The sequence below is a fragment of the Drosophila biarmipes genome, chromosome 2R (genome assembly GCF_025231255.1).
Source record: "Drosophila biarmipes strain raj3 chromosome 2R, RU_DBia_V1.1, whole genome shotgun sequence".
NCBI lineage: Eukaryota > Metazoa > Arthropoda > Insecta > Diptera > Drosophilidae > Drosophila > Drosophila biarmipes.
The window spans coordinates 2,062,765-2,090,126 of NC_066615.1; the positions used below are offsets into that span (position 1 = coordinate 2,062,765).

The following is a 27,362-nucleotide window of genomic DNA, read 5'->3' on the forward strand; positions in this document are numbered from 1 at the left end:
ACGTAAGTCTAATGCCGCCCCCGTCTGCGTAAGCAAATCGAAACCTATAATAGCATAAAAGGGTATCTAGCAAAAAGAATTGGGCCTTTAGGCCAAATATATGTAGGATCGCCGGCGATTGATTTAAGGATAATCTCAACAATTGCGTTTAATGACTTTATTAAATTGAGAAACAATAAGATATTAAGTTTTACATATTCTTCCGAAAAACAGAATGCAAAAGCGATTACTTTATCGACGATTCTATTCGTGCGGTTCGAATATAATATTTTTACAGAGTTGTACTCGAGAATTTTACGTTAACAGATTTGAATATATCTTAATGTAAATAAAGTAAAATAAGTTTAGGCAGAGCTGTTGTAGACATGGCCACACCTTGGCTTCTTTTGTTTCCAACATAACTGCATTAAGTATTTGTTTTTTATTTTTTGCTGGAGCCATGTATGGTACTCACAATGAATGGTGAGTTGACAGGCATTATGTGTTTAAGATGTATGATGGATCTTAATTAATGATCTGGTTTACCCCGATCAGTCCAATTGTTTTGTTCATTTTATTTTGTCTATTGAAAAAATGGTGATTTTTTGTTTGGCCGCGATCGGACCCTAAATATTTTCCTTGTTTCTCACGCTGTTGCTCTTTGGGGAAGTCAATATTCTGATTTCTCTGCTGACAGCCTTGGCATACTTATGTAGCTGCGAGTATACATACATACTTCGTTCAATAGTGGCCTCTGCCTTTCTAGCTACTGCCAGTGTCGCTGGCAGATCTTTGGGCTTTGCTGAAAATACGACCTCTCTTAAGGACGTCTTTAGACCCGTAATAAATACATGCAGGGCGTCACCCCTTACTTCAGTATTGAGCAGTCTTGTGTTTCTGAGTCTTGTGTCATGACGATTTTGTTTGTCACGAGGGCTAACTTTCGTTCAACGTCATCGTAATACTGCAGAAGAGTTTGATCCCCTTGACGGACCTATTCAAGCCCTTGCCGTAAGAGCAGTCTAATCTAGCCAACGTCATCGTAATACTGCAGAAGAGTTTGATCCCCTTGACGGACCTATTCAAGCCCTTGCCGTAAGAGCAGTCTAATCTAGCCAAAATGGCATCAAAATAAAGCACTGTAAAGTGCGATTCCAGCAGCACTGGTATTGGAATTTTAGATATTTATTTTTTTATATTAATTTGTGTTGATATGGCTGAAAGTAATTTGGCTCTGAAATTTTAAAATAATAATATAGTATTTAAAATAAATAACCGTGCTTTTGGCGTCCGAATACTATAAAAAAAAATATTTTTTTTTATTATTTGAGGGCGATATAGCAAATAGTTTTATTCGTAACGACCCTTAAGGCTCGATAATCAATTCAATAATCAAGCAGCTTTCGCTGAAGTTGACTTGATGGAACTATGCGCTCTTTATTCATATAAAAATTAAACAGAAACTTATAAGCTCTACCCTGGCTAAATGTGGCCGGCTAGGCACAGCCCCTAAAGGCGTCTTATGCTGGGTCTGAGAAACGCCCAAGATTTTTACCAACTTACATATAAGTTACTCCTTAACTGTGTTAGCTTTTGCATTTGCAAACTCTGAGCAAAAAGAGGAGGACTAGCGAAACTCAAAGCCGATCCTAGAACTAGGATTAAATAACTGTGGCAAGTTGGCTTGGAAAATCATGCCACACAATTACAAGTTCCAAAGAAATAAAAGAAATGACATTTTGGGGCAGACCGCAGCCCAGTATAAAGCAGAATTGCGGTTGGGACTTTGTGTCCTCGTGAAGAAAGTAGGTGATGGCACAAAAAAATATTGTTAGTTACATTCGCTAGGACCCACCACTTCCGGGTTTTACTCAACATTTGCCAAAGTAAAGAAGCAGATGAAGAAAATTGCGGGGATCGAGAAGGAACCGCTATATTATATTAAAATAAATTAATTAATTATTAAATAAAATTAAATTCTTTATAAAAATATTTGTTTTACATTCCACCTACTTTCTTTTTATTATATACTAGCAGACGAGCAATAAAATTACCAAATATTTATTTTATTTATTTACCAATTTTGATTGATTATTTTTCCTTACAACAAAATGAATATGATCTGGTCAGGGATGTCACCCAATTCTTGTTGAATTTATGATGAAGAACGGGAAACGGAGTTTAGCAGTATTAGCATACAATGGAAACACAACCAAGTCGCATATTGCGCTTCATGTAAAAATACCAAAAACACACCGTAGTGGGAATTGGTCTTTAGTCCTTCTGATTCCTAACACCAAAACTCGTCCATAGACAGACGTTAAAAAATGTATCGGCCCTGACCGAGACTCGTCTGTGACGAGTTGAATAACTCGCCAAATCATTGACGAAATATGATCAGCTGTAATACCAACAAACATTTAAATACACCGAGACTAACATACTCTTGCACTCGTTCCCTGCAAGCATTTTTTATCGCGGAAGACACTTCTAATTGACTTCTAGGAGATGAAAACTATCGTCCGCGACATCGCATTCGGATCGCGGAAGTCCTCCCGTCGGGAAGAAATGTTCCACTTCGGCTGCAATTCTTGGAGTCACTTCGGCGACACTTTGGCGACTTGACATTGCGGTTCATAAGAGCTCTTCAGGCAAGATTGTTTCAGTTTTAAAAGAAGCTTGGAGAATCAAAATAAGTAGAAACAAGCCCATGAAGCTAATGCAGAAATATGTAGATCGTTTACATATGTCGGAGAATTGAAGTCTTCTCCACGCCGGCCCTCATCCGTAGCTTGATCACTAGTTTGCTGCTCCTCCATTTTAAGTACTGGATGGTGCTGCGAGTCTTCGTTGCCTTTGTTGCTCATAGCCGCCACTTACTCAACAGTTCTTAACATTACCCCACGCTAAAACTCGGGACGAATAGAAGTAACGAGTGGTAACTCACACGGCCTCAGTTCACAAACTGAATCCCCATCATACCAGAACTGGTATATCCTATCACGACCTATAATCACACCATAGTCTTGGTCTAATGAGAGACTGACTTGTCTCCTCTCCGATACGCCCATCCTGACATATACACGTCCTCGTGTCTATAATAAACATCTGAATTTCATTCCACTTTATAATTCTTGTTTTTATTATTATTATTTTTTTTTTTTTTGCTTCCAAAAACTTAACCACATAATCTCAAATTCGTATGATGTTTCTTAATTTAACTTAACTTTTACAAGTCAACTTTTAAATTCTTCGCCAAACACATGGCTTTACAAATTCATTAATCATATTACTCGTCCATCGCCCATATCTTGGCTTCACGATGACATCAAACACATCACTCGTCCATCGCCCAACACTTGGCTTCACGAATTCGTCAAACACATCACTCGTCTATCGCCCAACACTTGGCTTCACGAATTCATCAAACACATTTCTAAAGCAACTCTCGTTCATCGTCAATCACATGGCTTCACGAATTCTCTTTTTCAACAGGCTTTTCCAACTGACTTTGTTCTTTGTAATTTATATCAAACTCTTCTGGCATTTGCACATCCGGTAACTTTCGCAAACTTTCGTGTGGGTACTTGTAACGCCTATTGTTCTGTGTAAACTTTAAAACGTATCGATCTCCCTCCAATACCTCGACCACCAAAAAGGGTCCTCTGAACTTAGGATGTAGTTTTGTTTGTTGTCTCTCGCTGTTTTTAAGCAGCACAAAGTCCCCCACACAGAACCTTATTACTTTAGCCACATTTTTATCAAATTTTGCTTCTCATATCTAGCGGCCTCCTTCATGTTCTTAGAAGCGAACTTCCTTGATTGTGTCTTGTCAATTTCATCTTCGGTATCACTAATAGGTATCAACCCTAGTGGTCGCCCAACACCCAAATGTTCTAAAGGACTACACTTAGTGCTACGATTAACTATACAGTTAAGAGCTAACTGCACATCCCCTAGTGCATCCTGCCACGATCTAGAGCTTGTCTCAACAGCCGTCAAAAGATTCTTCAGGGTACTCATGACTCTTTCAACTTTGGCTCGACTAACGCCCGTTCCAATTAGATGTACTTGTATTTTTTGGCTGGAACAAAATTGCACAAACTTTGTGCCCGTGAAGCTGCGCCCCTGATCGGCAAATAAACGTGTTGGCACGCCCAAAATGGGAATCAAGGATTTCATTGCATTTATACTCCAAGGAAAAGGTGTGAAATAGATAAACGTATTTTGTAAAAGCGTCTATTTGTACAATGATATATTTTTTACGATCGCTTTTCCCTCTCAATTTTCATGATATATCTATTTGAACAGTGTGCCAAGGAATGCATATTTTTGGAATTGGGTGTAATTCCATTTGGGGTTTTCCTGACGTACCCTTAGATGCATGATAGACTCATGTACCTGATTTATAACTGACCAGCGAAAAGTACGAGGAACTACAGGTAAACAACGCGTTTTTGAATTCCTTTGAATCTTTCTATACAAGACATTTGATCTAATTTCATAAGTGGCAACTACTGCCAGTGGTAAATCGTCATTCTTCAACTTAGTTAGGATTTCTGATATTTCTGGATCCTTTTGTTGTTCTACCATTATCCAGTTCTCCGATATTTCTGTTAAGTCAATTCGTTTTTCTTCTATTTTATTTGATACTAACTTATTCTTTACCAGTGGTAAATCGTCATTCTTCAACTTAGTTAGGATTTCTGATATTTCTGGATCCTTTTGTTGTTCTACCATTATCCAGTTCTCCGATATTTCTGTTAAGTCAATTCGTTTTTCTTCAATTTTATTTGATACTAACTTATTCTTTAGATACTACAGGTTCCTGGATAGAAAGTCGACGTGTGCCATACCTTTACCTTCCCTGTATTCAATTTCGAATTCAAATGTTTGTAGAGACACCTACCAACGATAAATCCTAGGTGACAACTCGACTTTATTTGGAGAAGATTTTATTGAGTTACAGTCAGTAAAAATTACGAATTTTCTCCCATGCAGATAGTGATGAAAATGTTTTACAGCATTCACGACAGCCAACGTTTCCAATTCATATGATGTATATCTGGACTCACAGGGACTGGTTGCTCTGCTAAAGTATTCAACCACATGGGGCTTAGAGTTTATGCGGTGCAAAAGGGTAGCACCATACCTGGCGTCGGTATGCAGTTCTATGGGAAACTGAGGGTCAAAAATAATCAAGAAAGGCTTATTTGTTTATACACTTATGATTTTACTGCGAATTTCTTCGTCTTGCGTTTGCCAATCAAAACTAGTCTTTTCAGATGTGAGAAAATATAACGGCTTCATCAGCTGAGAAAACCCCGGAATGAATTGGCGAAAATATGGCGCTAACCCAATGAACTGTTTTAAAGAAGCAACTGACTTTGGTGGGGGCAACGCCACTAGTGATTCTATTTTGTTAGAATTCGGACGTATCTCCCCTGCTTGTATCTCATAGCTCAGATAGCGCACTGTAGTTCTCATGAAAAAGCACTTTGAAATGTTAAAAGAAAATCCTGCATTCACTAAAACATCTAATACAAGTTTCAATCGTTCATACGCTTCTTCCTTCGTTTCTGAAACAATTAATAAATCATCCATATAAACAATTACAAACGAATGAGCAAGACTGCCAAGCGCCTTTAAAACAGCTCTCTGGAACACTGAAGGTGCGTTTTTTAATCCAAAAGGCATCGCAAGAAATTCGTATTGTCCATCAGGAGTAACAAAAGCAGTATATTCGATTGATTCAGGATGCATTGAAATCTGGTAATACCCGCTAGCCTGATATTGATATTAAAGGTAATGGAAACTTGTCGGTATTTCTATTTAATTCCCTGTAATCAATGCAAAGCCTTGCTGAACCGTCTTTCTTCTTTACTAACAATGCAGGGCTCGCAAATGGTGAGTTACTAGGTCTGATAACTTTATATTTGAGCAATTCCTTAATTTTAGCACGTACTAACTCCCGTTCGCTTGGGCTAAATCTGTATGGTCGCTTTTGCACAGTCTTAGTCGAGTCAATTAAACGACTATGCATTTCCGCAGTATTCACACGACTTTGCGGTGTGCCTTCGATAAAAGATAGAGAATGTTGATTTAGCAATGATATTAAAGTTTCTTTTTCATTTTCGACCATTTCCGTTTCAATTTTATCAAAATTAGTAGGCTGAACAACTTTATTGGCATTGCCTATCCCCTAAATAACGTTATGAATTCTCTTACCAACTAACTTATTAGAAACGCTTTTCTTAATTAATGAGCACTCAGCTCCCGAATCAAATGTAATTGGAAATCTCTCACCATTGACCAGCATACTCGATTGAGGCTCCACTATAGCGCATAGCTCGACTCTTTTTTCCGTTCTCACTCCCAACCCAGCATTCTGTACTTTTTTTTGACAATTTGTGGCTGTGTCCCGGCTCCTGACATCTGTAACATGTTACGTTTGTCCTTCCATGACGAGGCTGCACTAACCGCCACTCCTTTCCATTTGTCGAACTCTGAGATCCAGATCTACAGTCTTGCTTTTTGTGGCCTAGTTTTCCACACTGGTAACATTTGATTTCCGCAGATTTAGCTCGCTTCGTCTCTGGTTCCCAGTTTTAAGATAACGCTAAGATAAGAGCGCTGTCACTTAATGGTTTTTCTCGTAAGATGATGTCGAACATAGCGCACCACTGCGTGGCATCCATACCAACAACGTCCGGATTATATTTCGGCAGGAAAATCTCGCTAGTCTGTTGCAACTCATTCGCCGGCGTCTGTAGCTTCTTAACCAGTTCCAGAAAGTTCCGGTTTTGTTGTTCTAACAGAGCGAATACTTCTCTATAAAAAGTTTGGTTAGAGCCGAATCCCACTTCTGATGTCGGAGAATTGAAGTCTTCTCCACGCCGGCCCTCATCCGTCGCTTGATCACTAGCTTGCTGCTCCTCCATTTCAAGTCCTGGATGGTGCTGCGAGTCTTCGTTGCCTTTGTTGCTCATAGCCGCCACTTACTCAACAGTTCTCAACATAACACCACGCTAAAACTCGGGACAAATAGAAGTATCGAGTGGTAACGAAAATAGAGAGACCAGATCCAGCAACACAACGAAGCCACACACGGCCTCAGTTCACAAACTGACTCCACATCATACTAGAACTGGTATATCCTACCACGACCTATGGTCTTAGTCTAATGAGAGACTGACTTGTCTCCTCTCCGACACATACATATTGAGGGAGGGCAAAAGTTATACAGATATTCAGACCACATAATAAAGCTCTTGAATCTGTTCTCCAACTATTCGACACTGGATTCACCAATCGACATTGCAATTGTAAAGCAAGGTGCATAAATATATGCTTCTGCAAAGGGAACAGTCCAACTCCGCAGCAATCTTAATTCGAGCATTACACGCGAAAATGTTCTGTTCTTCAAAGATATTCCACATAGTCTTCTGTCCGTCTCCAAGATGCAAGCTGCAGGTTTAACAATTGAAGTTGAATTTAAAGGGAGTATGAATATCAATGAATGGACAAGGAGTATTTGAAGAAATGAATCGATTGTTAATATTAAATTGAACCATAAAGCACATGCAACTGACTCATATAGAAATGAAAGCTTAAGTTTGTGGCATGAAAGATTAGGACATATTAGCAAGGGATAGGTTCTAGAAAATTTTTCGAAATAATATGTTTGAAGATGTAGAATTTGTAAAAAATATAAGGATTAATAATTAATTATTTGAACCCTGCATAAATGGTAAGCAAGATAGACTTCCATTTGAAAAGTAAATAATAAAGAATATATTAAGCGAAGTTTATGGTCCGATAACTCCTTCTAGTGTTGATGGAAGAAGCTATTATGTTATCTTTGTCGATCAATATACACATTACTGTAAACCTTTTTGATGACTTATAAATCGGATGTATTTTATTTCTTCAGAAATTGCAAAATCAACATAAAAGTTTTGAATCCTTGAAAGATTATTGTAGTAAAAGGCATAAGTTACCATTTAAGAGTTCCACATACACCGCAATTAAATGGAATTTCTGAACGCATGATCATTCAAATATATACTTGTTGGCTATGAACAAAATTGCTATAAGTTGTGGGACGCGGTGGCAAGAGACGTAGTTGTTGATAAAATTATGGTTGGTTTCCAAATCACAGTGAGTTCTGCACTTAAGTAAAACGCAGAACCGGTAGGCTTAATTATATTTTATGTGTATTTTGTACTTTGTTACATGTGAGTGACTTTTTGAGCTTTCTAGCGTGGTGCTTAAAAGGAGTGTGTGACCAGAGAGAGTTTTTTGATATATATCTTCTGAGGAGTTTCCAGAGATGCCAGATGGCAGAAAGCATGATCGCCACAGTACTCTCCCCAGACTTCATGTTGTAAAACGAACAGGGAGTCTAATTGTACGACTCGGTCTTAAAGGTTGGTTAACAATAGGAGTCGTTACGGTGTCGATCCTGTTGCTGAAGTCACTTGATGAATTCGAGGGTGGAATAATTTGCTGCTGAGTTTCGATGAAGGCGGGCTTGAGCAGGTCTATAGACACCTTAATGCTTCGAGTGGCGGTGTTTATGGTGTAGTATTTTGATTGCTTTTCTTTCACTTCAAAGGGTGTGCCGTCTGGATAGTCCGTATTTCTCGCATAATTTCCCCCAGTTCCTTTGCGAAGTCAGTTTGAGGTTTGAAATTGGGCTTTTGATAAAAAAATTCTTCTGGAAGGCGAAGAGTTGTTCCGTACACAAGTTGTGCTGATGTTATTTTGATGTCTTATTTGAATGCTGAACGCAGCCCGAGCAGGATCAGTGGAAGTTTTTGTGGCCAATTTACACGGATTTTGCACATAACGGTGTTCTGTGCCAGCGTTCGATGATTCCGTTTGCTTGCGGGTGGGTATGCTGTTGTGCGAAGGTGGTCTATTCCTAGCAGTAGTAACAATTCATGGAACAATTGGGACTCAAACTGTCTGCCCTGATCTGTTGTGATGCGGGCTGGAACTCCAAATCTTGAAATCCACGAGCCGATGAGTGCAGAAGCTAACGTGTTGGCGTGCATGTTCTCGATTACGATGGCTTCTGGCCAACGTATATAACAGTCAATAATTGTTAAACAGTATCTATATTGGCCTGATCCGATGAGGTCCAGATTGATGTGGCCGAATCTTTGTGCAGGAAGCGTAAACTGCTGCAGCAGCGTGCGGACGTGTCTGGAAATCTTCGATTTTTGGGAAGGAATACAGTGTTTAATGAATTGAAAAATCTCTTTGTTCATTGAGGGCCATACGAAGCGTTGCTTGATAAGTTTAATTATTGATCCATCTCCACTGTGAGAAAAGTTGTGTAGTTTGCTGATGACGATCTTCCTGAGAGGCTCTGGAACAAAAGGTCGCACGCTGGAAGTAGAAAGATCGCAAATTATAGAGTTTTTAGAGTTAGGAATGCTTATTGACTTTAACTGCAATTCTGTGGTGTTGTCGTTCAGTAGCCGTTTAAGTTCTTCTTAACTTGCTTGTGCGATGCTGAGTTGATTGTAGTTGATAATTTCGGGTTCGATGGTTGAGATGCGGGAAAGCGTGTCTGCTGTAATGTTTTCAGTTTCAGCCCCGTGCACGATAGAGGTTGTGAATTGGCAAATTGAAATACAATTACCAAAGTTGTCGTGGAGAGGCTTTTCTGGTTTGTGGAAAAAAGCGTATACCAAAGGTTTATGATCTGTGCGGATATCAAACGTTCTTCCTTCTAGCATGTCCCGAAAGTGCCTGATGCTGAGGTATATAGCGAGTAGCTCTCGATCATATGTGCTATATTTGCGTTGAGTTTCAGTTAATTTTACACTGAAAAATCCCATTGGTTGGAACTGGCCATCGATGACTTGATATAGTACTGAACCATCGAAATCGCTTGCACCTGTACAAAGAGACAGTTGCGCAGAGTATGCTGGATGTACAAGTAATGGTGCTGCTCCATATTAACTGATGCAACCGCGGTGTCATCGACGTACACGAAGACGAAATCCATCTCTGAAAATGCGGAATGCATGTATCGTTGGAATGTCTGTGCCGCGTTGCACAGCCCGAAAGTCATGTGGGTGAATTCGAATATTCCAAAAGGAGTAATTTTGAGGATATCTTGAGCCTCGATGGGATTTTGATGGTATGCTCGGTTTAGATCGATCTTTGAAAATACGAGCTTCCTGAAAATTATGTGACTGCAGTCTTGTATGTGTGATAAGAGGATACCGATCTGGGATGGTTTGGGCATTGAGAGCTCAGTAATCGCCACACGGACGCCATAAACCAGTAGCCTTTTGGACCATGTGTAACGGGGAGGCATGAGGGCTTTTTGACGCACGACAAACGCCAAGGTTGATCAAATACTGTAACTCACTTCTTGTGCTTGGAATTTTTCTGGTGTAAGTCTTCTGGGCCTGGCGAATGGTGGAGAGCCTTTGGTTTCGATGCAGTGTGTGACGTGGCGGTTGTTGCTTAAGGAGGAGGTGAGTTAAGCTGTGTGATGTCTTTAAATTCTTTCAATAGTTTAAAGAATTCGCAGTGAATGTTATGTGTCCTGATCTCCGCAATTGATTGTTGGCTAAACATACCGCAGTATGGTAGGCGTGTTTCGGCAACAACTAATTTCGAGTTTCAAGGAGATTAAAGTGCTGCAAGAAGTCTGAACCAATGATTGGGATTTTCGTATCGGCTATGGTAAAAAGTCATGTGCTGGGTCGCCGCTTACCGAGATTGGGTTGCTGTTCCATTGGCTGCGAACAGTGTATGGTTATTATTAGCTTTTTTAGATGTTTACTTTGAGCAATGAGTAGCGTAGTAAGGCATTTGGGTTACTACCGTCGGACCTGCCTTGTTGATTTCCAACGGTTGTACCAGCAAAATTGTCCCTGGATCCAGGCGTTTAACCAGCTGTGTGATGCGTTCCTCCTGTAAAGCGTGGTGGGTGTTTTGTTGTGATACTGCGCACATGTTATCCGCAGTGTCATAGTTAAGGGAATCCATCACAGCATCGGCAGAAGTTGCAAGCTACTCGAGGGTGGTAATGGGAGAGCTTTCAAGCAGACCTACGATAACAGCACGCGCCGAACTTGGTAAGCGCTTGATCGGGTAGCGACGTACAACCGATTCTTCATTGGTGGCGTTAGTTTGCTGAAGTTGGCTGAGTAGACCGTCGCCTAGTTGAATTCCTGTAGGAAGTCTGTCGAGGCGGACCATCTCTGATTCGGCAAATTTGGACAAATTGCTTGCTTGCACCGAGTCCTTGCAGCAAAAACAAGCTTTCCAGTGAAAACCATTTCGATGTTGGTGATGGAATGCAGTTGAGGAAAGGGCATCTTGGCAAACACCGAGTTAACAGCACCCGGATTAGGAATTTGCAATGGTATATATGGAGAATACTAGGACTGTGTAAATGACTTAGAGTTCCTGAATGAATGTATTGAACTGGTAAAAAGTATTCAGAGTGATAGTATGAATAATATACAATTGTCTCCTGAAATTATTTCAGAAGCGGAGGAGTCAAATATCCCAAACAAGAGTACGGATGAAAAATCTGATAATTTTGAATCAGATAAACAGCCTAGTCAGACAACAACTTACAAAAAGGCCGATCCAACTGAAAGAATTGGTAAAGAATTGCCTAGTATGCAATTAAAAGTAGATAATTTGGAATTTGGAATGCGCACACCTTGGGATGGCAGACCAATTAATTACAATGATTTTAAAAAATAGAACAGGCAGCAACCTCCAGCTACCGGGAGGATTCACTCAAGAGTATCTTTTAGATTATTATGAGACATTTGCTCCTGTTGCAAGAATTCATCCTATCCATATCCACTAAGACTGCATTTCTAAATGGTATTTTGAGAGAACAAATCTAAAAGAAAATTCTCATAAAGATGGTAAATTCTGTAAGTTGAATAGCAAAGCATGGGCTTTAGTAATGTTTGAATGTTGGTTTGAATGTTTTAATAAGAAAGGAAGTTAACTTCGGTAAGCCGAAGCTTATATACCCTTGCAGTTGTAAAAAATAATCAATAATTTTATTAAATTGAATTCGAAATTCTTAAAAATATATAGTATATACCCAATATTATAAGATAATATGTCAAAAAGCCCCAAAGCTATAATTTGTTTATGGAACACAAATTATAGCTTTGGGGCTTTTTGACATTATCCGATTGTTCCTATGACAGCTATATGATATTGTCGTCCTATTTAAATAAAATTTAATTCGAAATTCAACACCAAATAAAAACTTAGAAAGGTATTTATTAAAAAACACGAAAAATATATTTTTTTTTAATTTTTTCCCCGATAGTTCCTATGGGAGCTATAAGATATAGTTGTCCGATCCGGCTGGTTCCGACTTATATACTACCTGCAATAGAAATAAGACTTTTGGGAAAGTTTCAGCCCGATAGCTTTGCTTGCGTAGAAACGGACGGACAGACGAACAGACGGACATGGCTAGATCGAGTCGTCTTGTGACGCTGATCAAGAATATATATACTTTATGGGGTCGGAAACGTCTACTTCACTGCGTTACAAACTTCTGACTGAAATCATTATACCCTCTGCAAGGGTATAAAAATTCTTTCTATCATGACAATTGTGGCCACCACTGTTTTGAGCGGTTGGTGGGCGTTAGAGTAGGCGTAGCACATTTTTTTAGCAAATAAATTTTTTCTAACATAAATCCTGTGGTAACCACAGTTTTGGGAGGTTTGTGGGCGTGGCACATTTTTTCGGCCAGTTGACAGGTATTGATAAGACAAATGCATTGTAGTTAACATTTTTTTTCTAGTTTGAAAACCACAGGCGCTACATATTTTCGCGGATTGTGGGCGTTACACAAAGTTTTGGGAGGTTTGTGGGCGTGGCACATTTTTTTCGGTCAGTCGATAGGTATTGATAAGACAAATACATTGCAGTTAACATGTTTTTTCTAGTATGAAATCCGTAGTCGCTACAAATTGTGACGTGGCACCTCAAACTTGCGCTGCGCAGGAACCCCAGAAATCTGCATGCCAAGTTTGACGGTTCTAGCTTTTATAGTTTCCGAGATCTCAGCGTTCATACGGACGGACGGACGGACAGACGAACATGGCTAGATTGACTCGGCTAGTAATCTTGATCACGAATACATATACTGTATGGGGTCGGAAATGCTTCCTTTTACCTGTTTCATACTTTCTGACGAATATAGTATACCCTTTTAGTCTGAGAAAAATATCATCAAAGATATATTACTTTGCATTCACCTTCATCTTATTGTTGTTTCTTAACATAAGCTGGCAACATCACCAGCTGTAGCTGCTTTTGTTGGTCTGCTTGCTGCGAGATACGAGACAATGATCGCCTGTCCCTTGATCTGTCCTGGATGGACCCACTAGGGTTTCGCTCAGTTCGTGCTGATAGTCAAGACTAACGCCAGGAAGCTGCCTAGCAGTTCTTTCTTTGAAAGACGAAATGAAGCTCGTTCCTTCTCTCAGGCTGTTATCCTGTGAATCCTCGTATCCTTTGAGTCCTATCGTTCTTTCCTTACCCTGACCCCTGCGGAAACCGTTTGGCCGCAGTCTGCAGCACGGTGTGGTGAAATTTAATATTTTTTTTCATTTTAGGTTGTTTTTCCTTGCTTACTTCTTGGCCCGGGGCAGAATCCATTTGCCTTCAACATGGTTCAACATACAACCTTATTCATGTCCTTGTGTCGTACCCTTATGATAGTCCTCTCTGCGTAGATTAAGGATGACTCTCGCTTAAGCTCAACGCATATTCCTTATGCCTCGCATTCTGGATCAATGTAAAATCTTAGAGTAAATCCTTTCTGCGTGGCGTATGGATGACTCACTCTTAGGCCTGACGTGTAATCCTGTTGCCTCGCAATCTGGATCAGTGTGAAATCCTAATGTACGTAATTTCTGTGGGGCACGTGGATGACTTATAATGCTGCTACCTTCCACTAGTTTTTGCGTTCGATGCTTTTGTTTGTTGTTGCTTAGGCTCGCCAACGTGGACAATCCGCTCTTTCATTTGGATTTATGTGGAGTACTTTGTAGATCACTGGAGAGACGTAATCTTCATACTGGTTAGCCCCATCGTACCTTGGGGCAAGTTTTGCATCGAATCCTGTTGCCGCATTGGACAGGTGGGGTTCCTTGGCCAATACTACGTCATCCACCGCAGGCTCAGTTGGCATTTTTTTACGGTTTCTTCGTAGTATATAGGATCCCTGCTTTGGGTAAGAAATTCCGTTGTGTAGCCGGTGGTCCGGGCACTTATCTATAAAAAGCATTTGGTTGTCGTGCTCAGATCGTGGTAGGGGCTCAACGAAATCTGCGCACACTATGGCTATGGTTCCTCCGGCACTTCGGTAATCATTTTGCCAGCCACCTGCATTGATTTGGTATAAATTACATGCAAGTCTGACATTTTCTCGACCGTGCGTTTCTATGAGTGCCTGGCCAAACATATAGGACTGCCATCCGAGCAGTTGTCCTTTGGATTAATATGTGGCCCGCCGATGGTGCGTCGTGGTTTTCGCTCAACACTGTTTCCCGTACGCAAATCTTCCATGATTATACGTCTTTGCTGCCAGCTCTGTGTGGTACATTTCTATAACGTCTATCGCAAATGTCTTTGATCCAGCTAGAACCTTCTGAAACTATGGGCGCCGTCGCCTCCTTTAACCGTAGTGTCTCTGGTAGTGGTTATCTTCACAAAACGGCGGCACTTCTTGCTTAATAATATTATGTATGTCCAGCTCCGTTCACATGAGAAATTTAATGATAACCATTTCTAAAATAAAATTTTTTCTATATTTAAAATAAAAATAAATTTGGACGAATTACGTTTTATAATTAGGTGGAGAATCTTTGAACACTTATTTTACTGCAATCGAGCCAGGTAATGTGAAAATATCGTGAATTAATCGTACAGCTTTACGTAAATTCGCACTCTTCGTTAAGTTGGACATTTTAATGAGTTATACAATTTTAAAAATTCCGAAAAACAAAGCAACACACAAATTTTATACAAAACTGTACTGATCACAAGCAAAGTGCGAAATAAACTGACGCTCGGTCGAAAAACAACAGCGTAGGTAAAAAGGGAGAGAAATTTTTAGAAATAAAGGGTAACGGCAAATATCGCGTCCTTTTTTCCCAGTAACTTTGTTTTTGTATCACCTATCTATCGTCCAGAAGTGTCTGAGAAAATACTTCTACGAGATCGCGACCCTGTTGGTTTTTGTAAAATTTTTGCTATCTACTAACTATCGTCCAGAAGTGTTTTAGAAGTTACTTCTTTGTGATCGAAATGTGTGTGTGGCTTTCTATCTTTCAGAAGTGACTTAGAAGTGACTTCTGGACGATAGGCGATAGAAATATTGCCCGTTTGCTTGCAGGGATGGAACCGTTCCTCTGCAAGCGGTCGACTTTCGATCGAATCGTCGCCGTACAGATCCTCTTCTCTCCCACGTTGGTCGTTGGCAGACAAAAAGCGGCGGCCATGGTCGCATCGATTGAGCTCGTCGGTGAGAACGGATCGATGAGTGCGGCGGTGACGAACGCCTTCTCCCCGGTTTCTACAACCACCAGCGCATTGGGAAGGATGTTGACGCTATGACGCTGAAAGAGATACTGAGCACGGTGGATGGGCAAGCGTTTTGCGCTGGTGCATGTGGAGCAGCGTGTAGTAGTTTCGTTCTGCACCGGACACCGCTACGACAGCTCCCAGTGGAGTGCTCGTGTGCTAGACAGTTGGGGCAGTACTTGTTGATCAGCACTGCCCGCAGCCGCTTTTCTGCGCTCAGCTTTAGGAACCTCTGACACTTTCGAAGAGGATGAATTCTGTAGGATTCGAAACCTCTCGTACGTCTGCTATCCAAACAGACCTAACAATGACGCGGATAATAGCTACGGACTATGGTCTATGGGACACGCGGTTCGTTACAAAGTGGCTTTGGGCGGCTCTCCTGGAAGAAGAACCACCTTGGTCACTGGTCGTTTGACAATGCGGCGCACCGTACGAATGTCGACTACGCGGCCTTGCCATCGGTTCCCGGAAAAACTGAGTCTATTCTCCCGAGTCGCCACTCATTTGAAAGTCATTGTCATCCTTAATGACGACCATCTCGCCGACGCGCAGTTTTTTGGTGGGAACTTGCCACTTTTCGCTAGGAGGGTGTACAGCTCTTCAAAGGTGTACTCCATATAGCGGTGAACTTGTAAAATAAGGCATTAAAGTTATTGACACCAGCCTCCGATAAGCCGCCCATATGGGGTGCCCCCAGAAGGAAAGAATTGCCAGGTGAGCTGCTGGGTCACCGACTCTTTAACGGCTTGCAGAAAATCTCGGAAAAGCGCGGTGGAAGCGCCGACGAAGGTCTATCCATTGTCGGATTTGACTTGTCGGGGACACCTTGCAGGAGTTAACTACTGCCTTCATCAAGTTCTTTATTCTCGCAACCCAGTATCTGGACCGATTAAGACGGTTCAGGGAGAAAATTGAACTTGCCGCGAAGGACTCTTCTGACTCAAGCAGCAGTATTCTTCAGGAAAATACCTACGCTGAGTACAAATGGTCATGAGCTTTTCCCCAGCGGGGAACTCTGGGCCTCTAGACGGACCCCGGACAGATGTGATTGCTTACATACGCAAGGACCCGCAAGGCTCTATCTAAATTGGAAAAGCGATCTTGGAAATCTTCTGTCGGCATAGACACCCTGGGTGTGCCAATGCCCAACCAATGATCTAAAAGCCAATTCTTTTGCATAAAGATTTTGGCACACAGAACAAATGGAGCGAGCCAGCCTCCCGGATCGAACAGCGTGGCAGTTAGAGAAAGGCATTTGCGTTTCGTGGGGGAAATTTCCGTTGCCAGATCTGGTGGGACGAAGAAGAACTCGTTGGACGTCGCTTTTCATCGTACGCCGAGAGTCTTAGCTGTGCTAATATTTGCAAGACTCGAATAGCCAGGAATGGCGCGGGATTGGCTCCAAAAGTTACCGTCTGTAACTCGAAATCTCGAATGTGCCCTTCGCCGTTTCGGAAAAAAATGCGTTGTAACGGGGAATGCTTCGGATCTACCCATATCTGTCGATACATTTTCTCGATATCGGCATGGTAGACGTATCGGAAATATCGCCACTTCAGGATCTGGATCGTTAGATCGGGCTGTAAGACTGGGCCAGCATGAAGGATATCATTTAAACTGAACTGATATCATTAAACTGACTAACTTACGACATACCTGCCATTATCGTCCCTCGTTGTCGTCCGGAGAAATTTTCCTCGCAGGTCACATGGGAAAATTGTTCCACTTTAACTGGCAGATCCTCCACTTCCGAAAGTTTCGCGTGGAAAAGGCGTAAACAGATCCCTAAAGGTCAGCCACCACAGATTATCTCCGCTGAAAACCTCGGTATCGCACAAAGGCAGCCCACAGCCAGAGGAAATGTATTCTGGGTAGGAGCAGCTTAAACATGGGGAGCTTGGCCTATTATGTCCGCGATCTGAGCCCCACATCTTTCGTAAACGGAATAGCAGTAGCCGTGTTTAGCATTGAGAATTGGAAAGCTGTTAGCTGCACTGTCTCCTGCTTTTGCTATGCACCCGGTGTGACCCTTTTTAGGGGCGACGAAGTCTTAGCGCTTGGTTCGGATGTGGATACGGATAAGTCTTGGAATTTGGAATAGACAACTTTTTGTTATCTTTTTTGGGTCAGAATCTTCTCTTATTTGTTTATGTCGAAAAAACAAGCAACGAGGTATCTACAATAAAAAATATTGCGGATTGGAATAAATAAAAAACAAGAAAGGAAGTTAACTTCGGCAAGCCGAAGTTATAAAAAATAATCAATAATTTTTTTAAATTGAATTCGCAATTCTTAAAATATATATAAAAATTTATATTCTCTTTATTATAAGATAATATGTCAAAAAGCCCCAAAGCTATAATTTGTTTCACATTATTTCCCTCTGCAAGGGTATAATGAGAGCTCGGACCGACCAGGTTCCTGTGAGGATAACATTATTATTTATATAATTTGGCGTAAGTTTCGTTCTGCACCGGACACCGCTACGACAGCTCCCAGTGTTTGTTTCATATTATTTCCCACCAATTATCCGATCGTTCCTATGACAGCTATATGATATAGTCGTCCGATTTTAATAAAATTTAATTCGAAATTCAACACTAAATAAAAAATGTTATTTCCAAGCGTAGGAGGTTATAAGTTAAAAAACACCCAAGATATAATTTTTCCATATTATTTTACCACTAATTTTCCGTTTGTTCCTATGGGGGACATATGATATAGTCGTCCGATTTTGACCAAATAACCAAATAAAAATGTTATTTCCAAGCGTAGGAGGTTATAAGTTAAGTTAATGTAAAAGGAAAATCGAAGAAAATATTGAGATTTATTAATTGCCGTTGTCGGATTTAATCGGACTTTGATTTTAAACAAATAGTGCAGAAATCAAACGAATTTTTTTGGAGTGGCTAACTCGAAAATAGTAATAATACAAAGCTTTAGTTATCTTGTTTCGAGATCGGTTCGAATGGACCGAATGTTCGCTGGGGGGTAGCGGGGTCTGCTGTGGTCGCTGGTAGTGGTGGTGTCTGGAGGCTGCCCGTAAATGGTGCGTTGAAGTTCGTATAAGGCTGCAGGTGGCTGTTCAACTGCAATTGATTATTTTCGAAACGCACATGGAAAAGAACGCTATCGCCACCAGTTATGAATTTAAGCCTAGTACTCATATCGGATACCATTTCACTAGTCGAAAAATCGTATTCTTTGTAGTGTGACCGAAGATTTTAAAGCTTACCTTTAAGACCATATAGCATGGTCTTACTGTCAAGACGCAAAAATAGTTCCAACTTTGAAATCTGCTGGTGAACAATGTTTGGGTTAAAGGAATCTTTTTAGTAGTGTTAATAAAAAGTTTAAGGTTTCCTTATTCTTCTACGCCAATGCCTAATCTTCTTGCCTTCTTTCCTTCTCTCTAATAAAGCAAGCGCGTTCTCCGGTTCCAAATTCTCCGGTTCAAATGGCTGGTGGTGGTGGAGTCAGTGTTCCCCCCATAGAGACCATGGCGAAGAAAGGTACTCTTTCGCGTTCTTTCGCTTTCGAAGTCTCCAAAAAATTGTTTAATTTTTTTGATCCCATTGCCAAATTAAGTGAGGTATTTATACATTTTTTAATTTTTATAAACAACCAATTTTTTTTTGAATTTTTAAATTATACCTAATAAAGTTTTTATCTCTGCAACACAGGACACACTGGACATGTTGGCAGAGTAAAAGATATATCGATAAAAGATAGATATCGATCTGCGTGTTGGTTTTTCGTTAGATTAGATTACATTTTGATAAAGTTAGTTGCTGTTTTTAAGAGTTTGAGACTGACCATAGTTTGTAAATGTGTACCCCAACTATCTAAGAATGTTTCTCCAAAATTTTCAGATTAAATTTGATCAAAATCGGACGACTCTATCATATAGCCCCCATAAGAACAGTCGGAAAATTAGTGGTAAAATAATATTGAAATTATAACCTCCTAAGCTTGGAAATAACATTTTTGATTTGGTTTTGAATTTCGAATAAAATTTTATCAAAATCGGATGACTATATCATATAGCTGCCATAGGAACGATTGGAAAATTAGTCAGAAAATATGAAATTAATATTATATCTGTGGTGGTTTTTAACATATAACCTTATAAGCTTAAAAATAACATTTTTTAATTAGTTCTGAATTTCGAATTAAATTTTATTAAAATCGGACGACTATATCATATAGCTGTCATAGGACCGATCGGATAATTGGTCGGAAATAATGTGAAACAAATTATAGCTTTGGGGCTTTTTGACATATTACTCGTATCTTATAATATTGGGAATATACAATTTTATATTTTTAAGAATTTTGAATTCAATTTAATAAAATTATTGATTATTTTTTATAACTGCAAGGGTATACAAACTTCGGCTTGCCGAAGTTAACTTCCGTTCTTGTTATTTTTAACTTTCTTTTTTTTAGAAGAAAATGTGAAATTGACTACATTTAGTCAAATTTTTATGTTTAACTAGAAGCTACACTATTGAAAATAAAAATTTTGGTTTTGGTTGTCTCGGATGAAAATTGCGACCTGCATCTTTCCCACTGCAGGACATGTTCACACTTGTCCTCATATTGCATATACTCAATTGAAAAAATTGAGAAGACTTGAAATTTATGTATAACAACAAAACCTGAAAGTTTCATTTCAATCGAACAATTGTTTCTTTCCCAAGAAACTCTCAAAAAAAAATCGATTTTTCGATGCTTCTAAAAATCTGTGGGAGCACCCTGCAGTTCCACAATTCAGCTTAAGCCCTCAATCAGCACTAAGTCGACTGCGACGTCGGAAGAGCAGCCAGCGACTTGGGAAGAGCCATATGAGAGCCGCGCATTTTCGCGGAGAAAAATCCCAAAAAGGACTTTTTCCCTCTCCCTCTCACGACATGTCTTTCCTGAAAAATGCGGGAAACTAGACTTTTTTTTATTAAATGTAAATACAAATAATTTAAATAATTTGTAAGGGGGTTAATTTGTTTGTTTTTTTAGTTAATAAGCTTATCATTAATAATTTAATAATAAGTGAATTTTTAAAATTATATTTTTACATAACGATTTGAATAGTCGAACATGTCCATAAATACCCTGCATTCATGTGCAAGGGGACAGGCATAGACAAACGGGACATGTCAAAAAACAGAGCAATAACGGATTAGCGGAAAATATGATGTTGCTTGTTGTTTTCATTAAACATTAATTAATAAACAAAACCAGTGATTTAAAAAAAATTTAATCAAAAATATTCGATTATGTAGTAAAAAACAAGAAACGGTGCATATTAATAAACAAATTAATGGTATTACATTACATTACATAACTGAAATGTGTTTGCCTCATAAATACCTTTCTGCTGACCCAAGAAAAAATGTGCCACGCCCACAAACGGCTTAAACGCTTTAATCTGTCTTCCGCCCACATAACATCTACTAAAATATCCCTTTGCTGCTTATATATCTCCATATTCCTTTTGCTCCTTTAAGCTGACTAACGGGTATTTGATATCTCGACTATAGCGTTCTTCTTTGTTTTCTCAATTATTTTTAACAACAAAATTAAATAAATCAGGAGACAGAAACAAGAAGACAAATCCAAGTTTTTAAACTAATGCAAACCTATTTTTTTTCCAATTCTAGATGCATTCGCTCAGGTGGAGCCCTCGGAGCCTCCGGAAAAGGTTCTTCAGAAGGCGATGCGGTGCATGAGAAACTTGAGTTGCTCGAAGCGGAAGAGTACGCAGCCTCCAGATGATGGAGGAGGTGCCAAGAACCCCAATAACACCGTTAACCTAAAAGCGCCCGCATTGTAAATTAAATAGTAAATAATTTAAAACAATGAAATAGAACCGAAATATATTTTATATCTATGTGTATATCTGCTAAACGCTATACCTTTGCTTTTTCTTTCGCTTAAGAAAGCACTGAATCTGTGCTAATTATTGAGCACTACTTAATCCTAGGATATGCGTATGTTAATTTAAGCAGTCACTTTCAAACAAATTGAGCACTGAATTAGCGTTGTAATCATTTGTATACTTTCAATCTTTAACTTAATGCTAATTTTGATTTACAAATTATGACATATAAAAGCTCGGTTATAAAAGCGACCAGCTTCTCCTTATGTCTTCCTCGGTGTGTCGTGCTGCTAACATTAGCATCAGAAATCTAACATTCGCTGTTAAAACTGCTGTTGTCCACTGCTTCTTAGAGTCGCCAGAAAAACAGCTGTCCAGCTTCTCCTAATCGACAGAAACACCCGTTCATGCCGCCCCCTATACTGGACCCAGTATTCAAAACCTTGGACCATGCTTAAACTCTGAAAAGGTTGAAGTGTGTTATGGAGTGAATGCGGGTATATTCAAAGGTGCATGGGTTGTGTACTTGGGCTAGACTCTTCAGTAAATCTGGGCAAGGGCAAACGACAAATCTTTGACACAGACCTCTTGTAAAGGTCTTGAGGTCTTAATTGTAGCTACTCGAACGAGCCCATCGGCCCCAGGATGTAAGTCGATGATTCGCCCTAATTTCCAGTCAGAAGGACCAGTTCGATCATCCTTGATGATGATCATGTCGTTACGCTGAAGATTGTCAGTTTCGTGGCGCCACTTGCCAATCTGCACTCCATTTTTTCCAAAAGAGGCGAAACATCCTTTGACCATTCAGGAACTCTGTGTTTAATGAAGAATCCTTAAGACTAGGCTCAGGGAGTGACATCATCGAATCCCCGATTAAAAAATGTGCAGGGGTGAGAGCTTGCAAATCATCTAAGTCAGACGTTAAGGGACATAATGGCCGAGAGTTCAAGCACGCTTCTATCTGGACAAGAATGGTAGACAGTTGCTCGTACGTCATTCGAATCCCATTAAATGATCGATAAAGATGGGTTTTAACAGCTTTTACGTTGGATTCCCAGAGTCCTCCAAAGTTTGGACTATGTGGAGGATTGAAATGCCACTGAATGTTTCGACGAGTAAGTTCAGGAACTACTGTCTCTTCAATTCCTTTATAGAATTTATTAGTCCACAGCTTTAGAGACTTGTCAGATGAGATAAAGTTGGTTCCACAGTCGCTGTATAGATGTTGACAAAAACCCCTACGTCCGATAAAGCGCTGCAGCGCCCACAGAAAATGCTGTGCTGACATTCCCGTGACTGCTTCCAAATGAATCGCTTTGCTCGCTAAACAAATGAAAACTGCAATGTATGCTTTATAGCAAGTGTGACCTCTGAATCTGGATGACTTTATCTCAATCGCACCAGTGTAATCCATAACTCCAGTTGCTTCGAACGCCCGTTTGGGCGGATTGACACGGTGCGCTGGTAAATCTCCCATTAGTTGGCTTGATGGTGACGGCCGGTGTTTGAAACAGGTTACGCACTGTCGCAGAATCCTTTTTACTGCCTGTTTACCGTTGACGATCCAGAAAACATGATGAATTGTAGCTAAAGTTAGTTGCACACCGCCATGTAAGGTGTTGTGATGAGCGTTCCTTATAACTAAAATCGTCAGGTGGTGGGCCTTTGGAAGAATTATTGGTGTGCGTTGAGACATGGAGAGCTGGAAAGCATTCTTAAGTCTGCCTTTAACTCTCATCGTCGAGAAGGGTGATAGCTGACTGAGTTTGTTGTGTTTGGAAAGAAATTTGTTGGATCGTAGTCTTGATAATTCTACCGAATAGACTTCTTGTTGAACCATCCGCACCAGTGCGAACAAAGCCTGTTGAAATTCAGATACCTGAATAGGGCCGGTGAGTCTATCCGCTTTTTTGTGACGAGTATTATAAATGAATCGTTTGACGTAGGCTGTAACGAATAAGAGTTTATTATAGGGGGAATATGATTCAATAAATGGTTGCACTTCTATACAAATGTGGGCTTCGATGTGCTTTAAGGATTGCTCTCCTGAAATAAGTTCTGATTTTGGGGACTGAACTGGATTGACTGGCCAATGCTCCTCCGAAAGCTGCAGCCAATGTGGTCCGTTCCACCAAAGCGTGTGGTGTTTCAGCTGGGAAGGGGTGAGCCCGCGTGTAGCACAATCTGCTGGGTTTTCTTGCGTAAGAACATGTCTCCACTGCGATGGCGAGCTTGCCTCCATGATTGCTCCTATTCTATTCGACACAAATGTCTTCCAATGCCTAGGGTCACCGCTGATCCAATACAGCACTATCTTTGCATCCGACCAGTAGTGTACGGATATGGTGTGATGTGATGCTTGAAGTTGATTGACAATCCAATCGGCCAATTGTGTGCACAGCAGGGCTCCGGATAACTCAACTCTCGGAATTGTTAGTGGCGTAACAGGTGTGACTCGACTGCGGGCTGCTAATAAATTAACCTGCACAGAACCATCCGTACAACTAGCTCGAAGATAAACGCACGCTGCATACGCCATGGATGATCCATCACAAAACATGTGTAGTTGCAACGTCGAGACATGCCTTAAATCGAAGCCTAACCACCGAGGGATGTGGATCTCTTCAATGTCGGGGAGCTCTTGAATGAGCTGTCGCCACCGCTCGGCGAGCGGCAATGGGTCGTGCCAATCTAATGATGCGGGGGGCTCATCATTGCGCTCCAAAAAAAAAACTCCAAACTTCCTTCAACAGGATTTTCGAAGCGATGATCACTGGTGCCAGGTATCCCAACGGATCGAATAAGCGTGCTACTGTGGATAGTATAGAACGTTTGGTGAATATAGGATTGAGAGAAAACTTAAGATTAAAACCAAAACCATCTTTGTTTGGATGCCAATACAACCCTAAAGTTTTAATGGAGTCCTTATTGTCTATCTCAAAAATGCTACTGTTAGAGAGATCTGTAGTTGGGATGCTTTCTAAGATATCTGGATGGTTAGATGCCCACTTCTTGAGCTCCATGCCTGCTGATTGCAGAGCTGCGATAACATCATTGCGAATTTTTAGAACTCCGTCGATGGTCTTGTGCCGGTTTGAACATCGTCCACATAGATTTCCTTTTTAAGGACATGCTCGGCCAGAGGATAGCGTTCGCGCTCGTCGGACGCAATCTGATGTATGACTCGAATCACCGTGAAGGGTGCCGAGGCAGTGCCAAACGTTACTGTAGTCAAAAAATATTCCTTGATGAGTCCCTTTTCATCGCGCCAGAAAATTCGCTGATACTGGGCATCTTCTTCATGCATATCTATGCAGCGATACATTTTCGTTATATCGGCCACGAAGACATACCGATGGAAATGCCAGTTAAGTATAACTCCTCCAAGATCGTTTTGCATAAAATATCATTCAAAGACCTCCCGTTAGATGTTTTGCACGAAGCGTCATATACGACGCGCATCTTTGTAGTTAAACTGTCGTCTTTGATCACAGCATGATGTGGAACGGTGCACGCAGAGATTGAGAGTTGCCTTTGAGCGTTGATCCTAGTGTGTTCTTCCTCACTACCTTTTACCTCTTTTATCTGCTTGAGATCAAAGTACTCCTGAATAGTGCTGACATACTTTTGACTGAAATCTGGCCGATGATTAAGTTTCCTTTCCAGGGCGTGAAAACGGTTTAATGCGATTTACCTTGACCGGCCGATCACCTGTGTGGGGTCAAACAACGTTTTTAAAGGCAAACGAACCAGATATTTTCCATTCGGCTGACGGATATGAGTTTGTTAAAAATGGTCTTCACACCATCTTTCCTCTGCGTTGAGTTGTCTTGTTGTGCAGACCTGATCCAATTCGAAAAACCTCTGTACCATGTTGTTTAGGTTTGTCAAATTACAACGGATGGAGATTGATGTCGTCTGGGATGCTTCAGCTGGTCCAAAAACTATCCAGCCCAGCTGTGTGTTTTGTGCAATTGGTTCTGCCACCGTCCCCTTGCGAATGTCCGGAAGCATTAATTGCGGGATAATGTAGACACCGATAAGTAAGTCAATGCGACCCGACTTGATGAAATTAGGATCTTCAAGGGATAACCCTTGGAGATGTTTACAGGACTTAATATTTACATTTTGTTTTGGTAAATGACCTGTTAGTGACCGAAGGATGAAGGCGTTAAAATCCGATCCTGAACATGAGATTATGGTGAAGTCGGTGCTGTGCCTGCACTGATTATGCGACGTATTACCAATTCCCGTGATCTCAGCTCGAACAGGATGCCGTTCCGTGATGATGTTTTCCGTGATGAGGGTGCCTTCCGAACCATGGTCGATGAGAGCTCGAACTAAAGCTGACTGCCCAGTGGAGCTATTTACGATCCGAACCAGTGCAGTAGCAAGTCGTTGAGTTCAGATGGGAGGCAACTGCGCTGAAGAGTTGCGTTGATGGTGCATTTTGTACCGCGTCTGCGCTCCGACCCGAGTCTGAAATATGCTGTCGGGATACTCCAGGAGTCAATGAAGGACTTTGTTGAGCATTCGGGAAATGTAACAAAGTGTGGTGCCGTTGACCACATTGCGAGCAGTTTCGGTTGCTGCTGCATTGACTGAGAGAATGGGAAGCACTAAGGCAATTGATGCATGCCTTTGAGCGGTCGACTATAATCGCGAAACAATCCTTGGCAAGGAAGTCCGGGCACCGTCTTAGAAAGTGATTCTGTTGGCAGAGCGAGCACCTGATGGAAATAGACTCAAGAGTACTGTGGAAGCTGTGTCCCCTAACAGTGGAGTTTCCCGATGGTCTGGTTGTCTGGCGATGGTTGGTCGATTGTATAGATGATCTAACTGGAACGGCTGGTTTCCTACTCTCAATTAGATCGATGCTGACCAATCGATTGTGCAGAAACACCTCCAGCTTTGTGAAGGTGGGGATTTCCACGTTGTTGCCCAGGGAATGTTCCCAGGCCTGTGTTGTGCTGATAGGCAGCTTTGTGAGTAAGTGATGTACCAACCAATGATCACAGGAATCAATGGCAATGTGTAGTCGTCGGAATTCACTTATACATACAATTGCCAAGTTTAACAAATTCCTAAGGTCCACCGCGATCTCCTTGGACAGTGGCTCGATTCCGTACAGTGCATTCATATTGTACATGAACTGCAGTCGAGGGTTGTTGTATCGTTTTACCACAAGGTTCCATGCCACTGCATAGTTGGTTTCTGTTAATGCCATATGGTTTATATCCTGGTCTCGTCCGTGCGGTAGTGCTTGCTTCAAGAAATGAAATTTTTGAATGTTTGAAAGAGATTGATTTTCATGTTTTAGCTGCGTAAAGCTGTCATAAAAAGATGGCCAATCTGCAAAATTTCCTGAAAAGTGGGGTACTGGCAATTTGGGCAGCTGATTTGTGGAAACAGGACTGGGCACAAGGGTGTTGTTTATGGATTGATCACTTGATACCTGTATTGGAACCGGAAACTTGGTATCGTATTCATCGACGAAAGAACAATAAATGTGGCTGTATGCTTGCTCAAAATTGTATTCAACAGCATCCGCAAAATACGGATGCGATCGTGGACATTGCTGTAAAATGAGCGATTGATGATTTGCGTAAAATTGTTTCGAAAGCTCGTTGAGCTTGTTGAGGCGAAACTCATAGTAGGATTTAGTTTTCTTTATTTGACCGTCCTTTTTAGCATTTTTAATTAGTTGGGTCAACCTGGAAGATAAGTCCATCTGCATTGCGTACACGTCTGCAAAAGGCTCGACCACAGCCAAAGGTGCCGAGCTCTGTTCTGCCAAATCACTACCATTACTTTCATTTTTACCCATTTTAATGTTTTCCTATTGCACTCTGCTTTGAAAAACCACACACAAATACTCTCACAAACACACTCA

At 40.8% G+C, this 27,362-nt stretch overlaps 2 protein-coding genes across 22 annotated transcripts in view; one reads left to right on the top strand and one right to left on the bottom strand.

The window, feature by feature from the left end:
- The window catches only part of LOC127011035 (uncharacterized), a 42,601-nt gene that overhangs the window by 2,422 nt on the left and 12,817 nt on the right, over positions 1 to 27,362 (top strand). For 3 of the 20 annotated variants that reach the window (XR_007764053.1, XR_007764051.1, XM_050887942.1), the window contains one exon: positions 21,252 to 21,503. The exons of 9 other annotated variants lie outside the window; for them this stretch is intronic. Coding sequence is in view for 7 of the 11 variants with exons in the window: in XM_050887942.1 (XP_050743899.1) it covers positions 21,252 to 21,424 (173 nt within the window). In the remaining 4 variants the exon portion in view is untranslated. Of the gene's footprint in view, positions 1 to 354; positions 463 to 16,951; positions 17,174 to 17,201; positions 17,383 to 19,033; positions 19,104 to 19,204; positions 19,531 to 21,251; positions 21,504 to 27,362 lie in introns of those variants that run through there. 8 more of the 20 variants (XM_050887940.1, XM_050887939.1, XM_050887928.1 and 5 more) reach the window with 8 other exon arrangements.
- LOC127011037 (uncharacterized) lies at positions 5,972 to 8,345 on the bottom strand. Of its 2 annotated transcripts, XM_050887946.1 has the most exons (3): positions 7,980 to 8,345; positions 6,680 to 7,446; positions 5,978 to 6,598 (listed from the first exon to the last, which is right to left on the bottom strand). In XM_050887946.1, exons 2-3 carry the CDS (start codon positions 6,966 to 6,968, stop codon positions 6,588 to 6,590), a joined length of 300 nt encoding a protein of 99 aa, XP_050743903.1. In that variant the 5' UTR covers positions 6,969 to 7,446; positions 7,980 to 8,345; the 3' UTR covers positions 5,978 to 6,587. The 2 variants fall into 2 exon arrangements, with proteins under 2 accessions (XP_050743902.1, XP_050743903.1); XM_050887945.1 differs by having other exon boundaries at positions 5,972 to 7,446.

Bases quoted from the DNA above. Each gene is read 5' to 3' on its own strand.
- LOC127011037 (XM_050887945.1), bottom strand. From the start codon at position 6,968: ATGAGCAACAAAGGCAACGAAGACTCGCAGCACCATCCAGGACTTGAA.